Source organism: Habropoda laboriosa, unplaced genomic scaffold, assembly GCF_001263275.1.
Source record: "Habropoda laboriosa isolate 0110345459 unplaced genomic scaffold, ASM126327v1 scaffold578, whole genome shotgun sequence".
NCBI lineage: Eukaryota > Metazoa > Arthropoda > Insecta > Hymenoptera > Apidae > Habropoda > Habropoda laboriosa.
Window position 1 is genome coordinate 1,072,547 of NW_017100941.1, and position 14,164 is coordinate 1,086,710.

At 39.8% G+C, this 14,164-nt stretch overlaps 1 protein-coding gene across 1 annotated transcript in view; it reads left to right on the forward strand.

The window, feature by feature from the left end:
- LOC108577573 (pituitary homeobox x) overlaps positions 1-14,164 on the forward strand; it is a 41,765-nt gene that overhangs the window by 21,557 nt on the left and 6,044 nt on the right. Inside the window, exon 3 of the mRNA XM_017940754.1 lies at positions 899-1,155. Within this exon, the coding sequence (XP_017796243.1) occupies positions 899-1,155 (257 nt within the window). The remainder of the gene's footprint in view (positions 1-898; positions 1,156-14,164) is intronic.

Below are 14,164 nucleotides of genomic sequence, written 5' to 3' on the forward strand. Positions count from 1 at the left end.
TGAAATTAAGTTAACCAAACGTTAACGAGCTCCATTATAGTGTTTAACTTTCTATACGAGATTCCGTACTACACAGTCTTAAACGAGCAGAGCGAATGTTTAATTATTTTTACACCTCGTTAACGATAGAACAAAATGTACGATAGGACCTCCGCTATTGAAACTAATGGAGAAACATGATTTATCTACTTAGAGACTTTTTTAACATCATTCAAGTTTTGTAAGCTATTTTAATTTTCTGCTTTTATTTGAAGCTTCTTTCTGAAAGCTTCACTCACTTTGGAATACTAAGAAACATCATTTTTTATACTATTCTTATTCAGATTCTTATACAATATGGCTACTATTTGAACGATCATTCTTATCACTTGACAACAATAATTTGCCATCGATCTATCACGCATACAATATATACAAAATGTATAGTGTACACACAGACCTTTTTATTTTCGTATTTATTTACTGACATTAATCTCCCCAATATCAAAAAACACTCTAAAAATTGAAACAAAGTAATAACACTTTGGAAACCATAACGACCAGCGAATATTTATGTATATTTTATTAGAATCGTTAACAGAATTTGTCTTTCGCCAAAAAACAAACGAGACATGGTATTACAAGAATTTTCAAATAATAAAACAATCCATTGCACATTTCGTACCTGTGAATTTTCCAATATTTAAATAATTTAGAAGTAATTGGAAATCTCGAAGATTTTCTCTTCATCAAAAATTCTCTCGATAAATTTCCCTCGTTACAGTGACCTATAGTTATACGAGAAGCGCGTGATTTAATTGATTAGCTGTAAAAAAGAAAAAAAAGAGGCGACAGAGTGAATTTTCTTAGAATAAGCGTCGCTTTTTTCTAGCGAATGTGATATCTTAACACGTTTCAGATGTTGGGACACCAACAGAGGTGAAACACGAATTGGGAGCCGGCGGAGGGGTGGTCTCACCCGATGGTGTGGTTGGGGTAAACAACGCGGACGATAAGGACGGAAAGAAGAACAAACGCCAAAGGCGGCAGAGGACGCATTTCACGTCGCAACAACTTCAGCAGCTGGAGTGTTACTTCACGAGGAATCGGTATCCAGACCTACCGTCCAGGGAAGAGATATCTCTGTGCACAAAGCTTGCAGAACCTCGAGTCAGGGTGAGTGACAATATTATTATTAAAAACCTCTTTATCGCGGACAAAAGAAAGAAGAATTGAAGAATCTTAAGGATCAGACAACTCGAAATCTACTCCGTGTTCTTTTTTAAATTGTTCTAAACTATTGTACGATAAAAAATATTCTATCTATCGTTCCGGTAATTAACTGGAATTAATTTTTAATTTTTCATTAATTACCAGGAATTAATTTTAATTGATCGAGTAAGATTTTTTGGATAAACGAGTAAATAATTTATTCGCGTTATATTTCCACGAAAAATACACAATTTTAGTGCAATTGTGCAATGGTAAAGGATTTTAGTTAAAAGTAAATAAATATTGAGAATTTTAGGCAACCTGGTCTATTGTGTAACAAACGTAAATGAAGTAAATGAAGATTGTAATAATACAAAGAGGAGTTAAGAAAGATCACGAGGTGTTTAAAAATATTATTATCTTGAATTTTGATAATAAGTTAGTTTATCGCGTTTTACAACGGAGAACTTTTATCGTGACAATTTAAATCGTTATTTATCCTAGTGAATAACTAGAAGACCAAATAAATTGTCAATTAATCATCGTAATAGTCGAAATACAGTTGAAAAAATAGCTCGAATAAATATTCCATCAAATAGTTAATTGTGCCATTTATTATTCAACGAAGATCAATGCACATTTTCAATTCACCATAAAAACCAAATGATCCATAATTCTGTACCGCGAAAAATCTACAGAAAAAATCATGTCCTTAGCGAATCCGACGATAATGAGTCAGTCTACCTGATGACTAATTACTTTTGACAGAAACTGAGAATTATATCGACAGTCGACGGTTTTCGCCGAATTTCTCGTTATTGTCGAAAAGTAACGTATTGCTATCGGCGTTTCCTCGCGTTATCAGCCAATCGTGCACGAACGTTTATCGATCATACACGTTTGATTTCGGACAAACAATTTCCGAGTAACAGGAAATTCGGTGCATTGTCTCATTTCTAGCGAATTAGTTTCTAAACATGTTCTGAAACGTTTGTGCTCGAACATCGAATCGGAGTGGCTTATAAACTCGAGCTGATCAAAGTAGCAAGAGAAACTTACAATGGACGCATTGATGCGTTGAAGTATCGATTACAAAGGCAACAATTCATGCTCTTTCTGCCAGATACCTCGAGGTCTCGTGTCTACAGACGCGACTCGTGATCGGGAAAATGGCATTTCTTTGCCTACCGATTTTGATAGTTTCAAGAAATAGGCGATCTTCAATTTTGTGACTGTCGACAAGTACGGTTTAGCGTGTTGGACGTTTAGAATGTTGTTCTTAGTGTATCTATTCTACGTTATTAGTGAAAAATAGCACTTGTATTTTTGTAAATTTGATCCATATGCGCGAATAAAATCTATGGATTTACTTGAGGGAACTTTATTTAAGATTTCTTGAAAAATCATTTATTTTACGCAGTAAGCAAATATATTACTAATTAATTTTAATTATTTCAATAGAAAAAATACGTTTCTATCGCAAGTTCCAAGATGCAACTTCGATTTATTATTTATCAAACGTTACATTCCATTTTTTTGTTTATTAAGGTATAAAACTTAGCTCGGGAATACTTTGCGATAATAATTCGTCGGAAATCTTTAGACTGCTTCGTTGAAGATAATATAATTCAGTTAAAAATCCGAAGATTAACGTTGAAATTTTTGCAAACCATACTTTCACTATTTTAATTCCAATTAATATTTAAATTTTAACTGAAAACACAGGTAAATCTCCGGGATCTTCTTTAGAACCCGTCGGATTTTCCGAATTTTAACATTTGCAACAAATCCCGACGATCACATGTAAACAATCGCAAACTATGCACACACCGTTGTGATTTTCCCTTGGTGCGTTCAAAAAATCAAGTCACGAAACGTGAAGAAAGGTCGAAAGAGGGAAGAAAAATGTCGGGACAAACAATAATAAGCATACACTGGTATGGTGAACGGGGGAATAAATTCACCGCGAGTCGTTTCGCACTGATAGGCGAGCAAACGAGGCGAATCCATGGCTCGTTCCGCAGTTTGAGCTGGATCAAGCCTCCTAGGACATGCTTCTCGACTTGACAATCCTTGCGGTTTCGTGCGTTTCAGCAAGGCCTTTAGGAGAACGGTCATATCAGCAGATGAGAGCTCGGACGAGAGAACGTAGGGATCGTTGGGCTGCTGGAAGAGAAACAGGGATGGAAGTGGGCAGGTATGAGGTCACGTGGGGTTGCGCAGCTCACAAGGGAAGCTTTGCGCTGGTAAGCCCTTCTGGATTTATAGAACCACACAGAGCATGGCACGGTATTCCCGCCACGCTGCTATACGCCATGTACCAAAATGCTGCGGATCCCAACTATCGTGGAACCACCGATGCATTCGCGAATTTTAACGTTCTCATCGTGATACACTTCGTTTTTTCTTTTGTTCGAACGTGATATAAGGCCGGGAATATTCTCTGGGATCTTTTCCAACGAATATCGATTAAGCAAGGATATTATTGCGGTAATAATACCCTTTTTTTATTTTTTCGTCAAATGTGCTGAATTGTGAAATTGGAGAGTAACAGGAAAGAGAGAATTTAATTACAGAAATGTCGCTTTTTGATTTTTGTTTTTTTGGTTTTCACGTGAGGCTGATATCTTGAATTCTTTAAATGAAATGTTATTAATAGAGGACGTTGTTGTTAGGCATATCGCTTTCAGAGAATATTTCTTCTTCCTCTGAAAAAGTATAGTTACTCACTTCGAAATTTCTCACATGAATCGTTAAACGTTTGTATAAAATGCTCGATAAAATCTTCTCTACTTTTGGTCTACATCAAATCTCCTCAGCACTGCGTAAAATGAATTCTTTCTCGTCTTGTCGATTACATCCTCTGTTTCATCGCATTTGTCTTAACAGTACAATTTTTCTAAAAGAAACGTCGCACAGTATACGATCGCTAATAACCAAAATATTGAAAAAATAAAATTCTCCACTGTGCGTCGCAGAGAAATCAGTTTTTTCTTCGTACATTGACGATCCATCTTTCTCAAAGAATCGTCTCAATCATCTCAAAGGAAATTTCAATTAAAATCACAATTCGCAAAACGCGATCCACGCTCCTATCGCTTCAAAATCGCATCCACGGAAACGAATCGCGATGGCTGTCGAATCCGTCGAACCGTACGGTCGCGTAATGTCGTTCTTCGCTGAAAACTTGTGTCGTAACACGTACCTTCGAACAGGGGAAATTTACGCGAACCGATTTCGGCGCATTTAGTCAATTCTAGCCGTGGCATTACGCTTAATTAATCCCGACGCAACATTTAATGCTCGCCGATAAATGCGTGAAAGCTTATCTATTTTGTCCGCGGATTTGCCGGCATTTCGAGCGATATCTGAATGGGTGGTCGACGAGCGAGCTAGTCCGGTCTGGTTACCAGGAGGAACGAAAGAACAGGTTGAATCGTTCGATCGATTCGGCAAAATCCGTACGCTACATCTTCCACTCGATATTTCCCACTGTATCGTTCTTATATTTCACGCTCGAGTCAGCGGAGTCGAGATCCCGTGGCCGCGAAATATCCGTTCGCCCGATAACGCGGTCGCGTAAGCCAGCCTCACCTGGTTCTCATCGATTCGCGGCGAACCAATGAATAAGAAATCTCACCGAAGGCTCTTTCTAACCGAGGGATTCGATTTTCACCGTAACACTGTGCCGCCTTTTCCCCCCATCAATTCATACCTCGAACGCGCGCTACCGGTCTCTTCTGCGGGCGAATAAAAGATCCGCAGACATCATACGAGAGAGGATGAGGCGTAAGAAAAATGGAGAAAGAGGAAGACACAGTGTGTGCACTGGTGAACAGGGTTTGTGGAGAAAGAACGAGAGTGAAGTGAGAGAAAAGGAGAAAGGAATAGAGAGAGGGAGAGAGAGAGAGAGGAGGTAGGTACAGTTATCTGCAAAGAGGCAGGCGTATGTTTCGGTCGGTGGCAGCAGAGCGCGGCTGTCCGAGATAATCCGCCGGTGATTAAGACCATAAATCCATCGGCGGATTAGTATGGTTGCACCGCACACCGCGTGGCGGCGTCGTTGCACGAGACTCTCTCTATGCTGCAGCCTCTAGCTGCAAGCACGCTCCAACCCCCTCTCACACACTCTCTCTCTCTCTCTCTCCATGTAACCCCTTTCTCATACCCTTTCTCTCGGTGCATTCTCTCTGTTTCTATCTAACTCTATCCTCTCTGCATCGTTCTACCTTCTTCCACCACCCTGCTTCTATCGCGACGGACACACGACACTGATCCGTGTTGGTATACCTGCCGGAGGGAGAGAGAAGAGTAGTGGAGAACGAAGTGGAGCAAGGGAGAGAATGCATACGTGTAATGTGCAGTGAGAGGGTGTAGCCAGAGGGACAGAGGAGGAGTGAGAGAGAGAGAGAGAGAGAAGTTGAGCTTACACGCCATGGGAATGGGAAATGGGACGCCACGGAATATAGGTGGACACTAACCGGTATGAGAGTGAGGATTACCGGGTGTCATCCGTATTCGGCCGGGTTAGCGGCTGTCAGCGGCCAATGCCATCGCTATATATCAATTATTACCTTTGCCATTGCAACGGCTGGTTGCATTCCAATGCACGCGTTGCGCTGCACTGCACTGCGGTCATCCGGTACATATCTCTTCCATAGGCCGATTTGCATCCGGTATGCGAACCGCCCTGCTGCCTACTCCTCTCTCCCTCTCTCTCTCTATCCAGGCATGTAGCTTGCCTTCGTATCCCTATAGCCCCTTCTGTCTCGCTCTCTTTTTGCACACACACCGGTGTGCGGTGTACGACTGTCGCGTACCACCGAATTCCGGTTATACGCGGGGTTTAACGTCGAACCGTTGTTGGCAGCCGAGCTCCACACTTGCCAGCTCGTAAGTTCTCGTGTGCACAAAGGCTCAACACGGCTGTCTTCGGGATTTGAGCCGCGGCGGGCGCCGCTTGCCGTTTTCGCGCATTATGAAGCCTCTGCCGTGCCCGAGCCGCGCCAGGACGAGCAAAGATCTCGAGATTAACTGGCCAGTGATTGAGCCTGTAATGGCGCGGATATCTGTTACGGTGATACGCGGGATTTGGGGATAAGCAAGACGAGCTTTTCGAGAGTGCTTCGTTTGATTCAGGGACGGTCCACGCCACGAACAGCGTTTTATCACGATGTGCTCTACCGCTTCTTTTTTTTTTTTCTTTTTTTTTCGGGGAAAACAATTTCGCCTAGGCGAGGTTCGTGTTTTTCCCGAGGATACTCTTGTATGCTTCAGAAAGGATTAAACAACGTGGCTTAATTTATGTTAGTTTGTCAACGTATGTGCCTTGATCGTTGATACTGTACGGAGTTGTTCATATTTTATAGGTAGTTTGCACGCACTTGTAGGCTATTTATTAGGTGAGATTTTTCAGGATTTTTCATTCGAAGAAATGTTAATTCGGAGATTTCCCAACAGTAACTTAACAAGAATTGTACGAAATTTAATTTAGCACGAAGAAATTCAGAAATTTTCGACAATTAACCCTAGCGCGGTCTTCGGGTCATTTTTGACCCATCGCATTCTCGCTTCTTTAACAACTTCCTTAACATTCTATTAAAAGTTTATTGTCAAACTTCGTTTGATTTGCTAATAACAAAAATTGTTACCACCTTTTTGTCCCAACATAAACAAGGCACTATCTAAACACCAGAAATCAATCGTGGTTAAGACTTACGAAGAAGTGAACGATACTAAAATCGAAAGAAACTCTCTAAATAGCATAAAATTTGCGAATAATTAAAAATCAGAAATTTCATCTGCAGATCTTATTTTTCACGGTCTCTGCACGAAGGAAAATTTTCATATTTCCCGCGGTTGTTCCGTCCGTCAAGCAGGAAATTCTAATGCGTGGACGACGATTAAAAGATCGTCTTTGGGATTTCGAAGGGAAACGCATCTCCATTCGTGAAACGATATGACGGCTCTCTATCGGAGATTTCGAGTCGCGGCGAATCGATGGTGAGCCAGTACGCTGTAAATCGCGCGCGAAGTTAATACCGTTGCGGACGGGATTGGAAAACGTCGAAGGCCGCCATGCGTGATCTGCGATATTCCGTTGGTGGATTACCACCGTGAATATTAACCTTTTACGGTGAATTGTAGTCCTGAAGTAACGTATCGAATTTCCGGATTTATTTCGCGGCCGCTCCGTGGGAATATCGGCCGATATTAAAACCAACGTTGAGCATATATGAAGGAACGATTAAGTTTGCACGATTCCTTCGTGTGGATTCTAGCGTTTTCAATTGGTACACGGATGGCTAATGTAGTGGACAGTCTTACGATTATGATATTGATATCTTTAATTGATAAGATCCGTGTTACAATATTTACCTGCTGTCATGGCTGAACTGCGGTAATGGGGCATTATTTTCCTGCGAATTTGCAACAGTAACGCAGCTTTGTATAAAATTCGGGAAGAAAAAAGAAGGCTAAATTAGAAAACTGGAAAAATTCAGAGAATTTTCAATGGGAATACATTTTTGTATAAAATTAGGAAGAAAAGAAAGCTAAATTAAGGGAACTGGAAAAGTTTACTATATTTCATAGAGGAATTCAGTAATTTGAAAAATACGCTATCGTTCATAACGAAAATTTATTTTTGCATAAAATAGAGAGCGAAAATGGGACTAAATTAGGTAACTCAAGAAGTTTGCTATATTTTACAAAGAGATTCATTAAAAAAATATATTGTCATTCGATGAAACCTTCGTAACGAAATTTCGTCTCTTCCAAGAGCTCGCAAATTGTTAACAGTCATCTTCGCTGCAATACAGAAAACAGTAAACACTTGATGAAAGTTTTTTCAGTTACACTTAATCGATTATACGCCGGTTATCCCGTGCTGCAACAATGAGATAGCGATATAATGATTGAATGTAGATAGACATTTGCAGGAATAATTTACAGTAGAAAACTTGTAAAACAAAATTCGTATTACTCACTCCTATATCTTAACTTCACAATTTAAAGCTCAAAATAGCCCAGACTCGCCGATAATTCCGCTAATCAATCTTGCTTCCGGTCAGAAGCTGCTACACGGAATTTCTTCTTATCGTAAAAATGCGTGGTCACGATCGTCGATCGCTGATTTCCCAAATTCCTGGCTCGAATCTCTAACCGATTATTTACAAACACGCGAAGAAAATCAAAATCTATTCGCCAATATCCGTTTACTTAGACCATCGAGCTGTTGCTTCAATTTATTTCTCTCTCCCTTGACGTTCGATCCGATCGTTTCAAGAATCCTCCGCGAAACGCGTTGCTCCTCGTAAATCGTTTCGTCGCGGAAACGCGCGTTCGAGGCAATCTTCGCGGCGATTTCGTGAACGACGGGAACAGAGTTTCCGAAAAAAAGCGGCGACGAGAAAGAGCAGGGAGAAGAAAAAAAGAGGGAACAGGGAAGAGAAAAGGAAGAAGGAAAAGAGAGTCGAAGGGAAGAAGGGAAGAAAAAAGAGGAGCGAGGGAGGGTGCATTGAATTGGACGGGAATCGATAGGCGAATGCAACGCAATGAGCGTAACTATTTATAAATTACAAAGGAATGGAGGAGGCGCGAGAGCTAGCCGGGACACGGCATTAAAAATCACGTGTTCCGCTTGAGCTCATAATCTCGTATAATCTTTTGCAAAGTTGTTAATACTCGCGGCTTACGGGTGTTAATTTAATATCCATACAGGTACGCCAACATTGAATATCCGAATCCCACTGGCTGCAGCTGTACAGTCCACTACTACAACGATAAAAAAAATCCATAAAACTGCTCACACCGAGCGAGAGGAAGAGAGAGCTAGCTTCCCATTCCATGTCGTACGCTGGCTCATATGCCGTTTGTATCGTTCAGCGTTGGCCCTCCGGACCACTTTAATACAAACGATAATACTCGTTTCTCGTTGTTTTGCCTTTATTTCTACTCCCTCCCGTTTCTCACGGCCGCGACCGTCAGGAATTCGTCTGCTAACGGCTCAGTGACGGTCTCTGTTTTTCGATTTCAATCGACGACGTTACGCCGGCCATCTCCAGGACTATTAATGGTAACTATACGATGGTATTGTGATTTATTAGGTTTGCTAATTTTCGTGATTGAAAAGTGCGATTATCGTCGTTGGTTTAACCTTCTTTCTTCGTTTCAATCAAAAATTTGTCAGCGCGAAGAATAACGCTGACCATCGACGCCTAAAAATGGCAGGTAACCCCGCGATTTCTTAGGTTTGCTGATTTTTGTGACTGAAAAGTGCGATTATCGTCATTATTGGTTTAACCTTTTTTCTTCGTTTCAATCAAAAATTTGTCAGCACGTATTAACAGACTTTTAATCCTTTCGAGATCGCATTATTTTTTTTCAAAAAATTGTCATTTATCTACCAATCGTTTGTAATGGATCCTGAATTAAAATTTTCGTTTAAGTACTCGTGAGATATCGTAATTTATTTGATAGTGATTTCTTTATGAATCATATGCTAGTTTGCAGATTTTCTATTTGAAAATTTTTGGGACGATGTTACACTGGTTGTATTTACGAGGAATAATTCCATGACGTTTCTTCAATTTTATCTATTAATTATTCAATCTCGTATTTTCATTTAAACGTTAACAAATATAATCGTGTCGACGAATCAGAATTTTAGTGTTGTAATTGTATTGATTCACTTCAATCGGTGATAATAAAACATGATAATTGCACAATAATGTTGTGCCTTATTAATTCAATTTCGCGATAATACTCGTTTCGTTCAGTTTTTTATCTGTCATTCTGCTACATTTATTGTATTGAAGTTGTGAAAAATTCGTTTACAAATATTTTGGTCCAAGTGAGTTTTGAATTTAGAATTATAGTATTGATCGGCATCAGTGTCGTATATTTAAGATGATAGGTAATTACCTGACACACACCACGCTCTGTTAATTAATAGATTTAATAGATTAGATATGTGTGATAATATCTGTTCCTGTTTACTGGCATTAAAATCTCTAAATGAAAACAATTAACATTTACCATCAAACTTTCTTCTGTCGCCTCGAATAACATTTTCTGTAAAATATTGCCAATTGAATATCTTCGAATTTGATCGAATTAAATGAAAATCGGTTGAAAATTAACCGACTTCAAGTTTCGTTCGATCAACATCATAACAATCACGTTAACATTGTCCTTCTACCTCACTGGTAACGCCAAAATGTTTAATAACAACGAAAATACTTTTTAAAAATGACAAACTTATTTTACAAATTTATTTGATTGAAAATAACAAACTTGCCTGTAAAAAGTCACTTGAATATTGAGAAAAACTTGTATTAATGATCGTTACTCTTTTACTTACATTCACGTTATCACCTCGCGAATTTAGTTCGATTCTAATACGCTCTCCACTGCTTCAAGAATTCTCAATTACGTGAAAATGCTTTGAAACTGTTCGTTAAACCAGATCTCGCAGCGTCGTATTTCGGAAAATTGTTTCGTCGTCTTGGCTGTGATCCAGCCAGCGTGAAAGTTGTCTCGTTGTCCGTAAGATTTTCAGACTTCCGAAAGTGTCACTCGTATCCGTGACAAATATCGTCGTAACTAAATTTCATTAATTAAACCTTTGCACTATCACCGTAATATTTAATATTTCTTAAAATTCTTCTTTCACAATTCATATAAATATGAAATCATGACGCACGTAGCTTCTTTCGATAAAATTAATTCTATTTAAAATGTTACAAACTCTTCCATTAACGACGTTCAATAATTCAATATTTTTCGAATATACCAAACCTAACTTTTGCACATTTTAGTCAAATCTTTCCTTTCGGCCGTATCGTTTTGAAATTAAAAATGGAAGTACGTAAAGGATAAGATTGAAGTGAAAAGACACCAACAGCACAGTAGCAAATTTTCAAAGCGCCTGTAGACGTCAATAGCAACGAAAGGGTTGATAGGATCTTCCATAATTGCAAAGTTGGACAGTGACCAAACGGGGACGTTCGTCCTTGATATCCAGTCTCTGGACAACGCGATTTTCCTGCACGCAGCCGCATATTCATAGCAATCCTTGAGGATATACTCGCGCGTGCGCAGCCCACGGTGCACACATATTCACGGAAATACGATACAAGCACGTCCTGGCCCCCTCTACGTAGGATGTGACCATTCCGGTTGATCCATCTTGCCGTTATAGTGAGATTTATGGAGACGGTACCGTTGGCGACTGAGACTGCTGGTCCGGGGGTTGGGAAGGACGAAAACAGTGAAAAAAGGAACAGGGAAAAAATGAGAAAAAGAGGGCAGGAAAGGGTGTACTCGCGTGTACGAAGGGGACGAGGATGGCACAAGCACGTGTGGATGCATGAAAACGGCTAGAATGGCGGCTAGTATAAAAAAAAGAACGAAGAAGATTAGGGTATAGAAGAATGAGAAGGCAAAAAAGATCTATGCCAGTAGCTATCACGTATTTTTTGTCACGAATCGACTAGATTCCGTTTTTCTTCTTTAAAAAAGTCTCTCAGCGAGGATACTTTGATTGGTTACGGTTTTTCATTGAGTTACTTAGGATCGAACAGGATGTTGAATATTATTCAAGTTACTTCTGCTCTTTCTGAGCTTGATGAAATGGAGATTTCGTGATGAAGTCAGTAATGTAAAAGAGTAACTGTGAAATTATAGTTTTGCTTTTCTAGAAATCTCTTTTGTAGAAATACAAGATGATTCACAATATTGGTACTTTATCTTTGGATAATTAAAGTATCTGCCAATTTATATGAATTTTCAGAGAATGTCGTAATAAGCTAATTTTCTTGTTAAAACGACGTAGAATTTATGTAACTAATAATGTGATAAATATATACTGAACTAAATGAACAATCTTAAATCGGTTGTAAGTTAAATTATTTTACCACTGTGCGTGTGTATCCTCGTATTAAACACCATTTCTTCCGAATTGACAAATGCAATCTAACTCGCACTGCAATATTTCAAAACTCGACGAGATAACAGAGAATTACACAAGTGCTTCGAATAATTATATCAACAAACATTATAGCATAATTTCATCTTGCGTGGAACCACAATGGCCCCTATAATCCGAAGAAAAGTTAAAAGTACACCTTACCTTCTAGGGACAATTAAAAATCGATTAATAAACATCACGTCTCAATTGTCAACAAATCTTCAACGGCACTCTAATTTCCACATTGAACTAGTTCCACCAATAAGAAAGCACCGAACACCACACACTCGGTTCATTTAATAAATCTCTCGACGTATCAAGGCCCATCACGATACAAATGAAAATAAGCTCGAGTACGTGGCGGTAGACGAGGTGTAATCGTCTAGAAACGGGCTGTTCGAAGATGTACAGACTTAAAAAAGTAGCTTGAACGTGTATAGAACGAACATGATCTCGAGGTCGTGAAATCCTCTCGAAGATCCTCGTGGATCTCTCAAGCAAGTCTCTTGGCAGAATTTATTTTTAACGAAGTGACACCTACAACGAAGCCTTGTCTCTGGTAAAATAACCATATCCACTGGCGCATTTCCTCCAACCATGTCTGATCATGTATCAAAAAAAAAAGGAGAGAAAAAAAGAAAAACGCGTAAAACGTCCATGGTGTTTCTTTCGCGAAAAGCTGTGTCTTCGGAGAGAGAGAAGAGTGACGTGTAGAGACGTGCGTGGACTAGGGGTCCCGTGGATTTCGAGGTCGTAGGTGTGCGCATATGTCGGATAGACGGAGGGATGGTGGATAATATAATGATGGCGTCGGCTGGGCAAGGAGGGGCGGGGCTACGAGGGGATCAATATTATCCTCCTCCACCTCTACCTCCACGTTTTCCTCCTCTGTGCCCCTCTCTTCTCTGACGACCAGCCTTCCCTCGGCGTTCCCCTCGTTCCTCCAGTTCTCCACCACCATCGCCGTCTCCACCCTATACAACCGTCGACCTTCTCTCCCTTCTCCATCGTCGCTCTCCTCCTCCTCCTCCTCCACCTCCTCCTCCCGCCACCTCATCCCTTCTCGCCGACGTCTCTCGTCTTACGAATCGAATTGCTGGGCCGACGCGACGCGACGCGACGCCTCCACGCCACGGCTCCGATCTCGTGTGCGTGCGTGTGAACGCAACGGCGGCAGCGGCTCTCTGGCTTTCGAACGCGGATTGTTTATCATGATAGGAGGCACAAGCGATTCGTTGATCGCGAACAGCAACGGCTTTTTGATGCTTGGCCAGTTTTTTGGCTACCGCTGGATTTACTGTCATGTTCGAGTAACAGCAGACTTTTGAGTGGACGTGGTAACGTTCGTTTTGCTGGTTCGAGATTTGATGTATGTGTTTAATGGTAAAAACGAGATTGTTCGGAGAGAGGTGGAAAAATTTGAATTTATGACGCGGGGTTGGGTGGTGAGGGTTTTTTTTAAGGGGTGATGATAGTATTGAGAAGTTTGTTAGACTATGTTTGGAGCAATTGGATTTTGGTTTTTCTGATTATTTGTACGATTATTGTAGTATTTGGTTTTTTTAAACGAGCTTGTTCTTTTTGACAGATTTTAGTATTGAATTTTAAGGAAGTTATTAGATGGTAATTCTAAGAAATGGTAATGTTTCAAGCAGTTGCTTGTATTCGATTGATTGTTTATAGGAAATCAATTGTAATACTGTTATTTCGTATTGGTTAATTATAGTACCAATTAATACAAATTTTCAAAGAATGTGTTTCAATTTCATAGTCTATTTCTACGCGACAAGTAGAATTGGATGTATAGGTCAGACAAATTGGAATCTTTCAGAATCGACTAAATTCGTTGTTATAAAATAAATTAAGCAAATATTACAATATTCTTTACACATTTTAGAATATCGTACGTTTCTTAATTGTTTGTACTTTGGATACAAGTAAGCAACAAAATATTATAAAGAAAATTTTAGGAGCAACGAAATCGTTCGCAGATTCTTGATT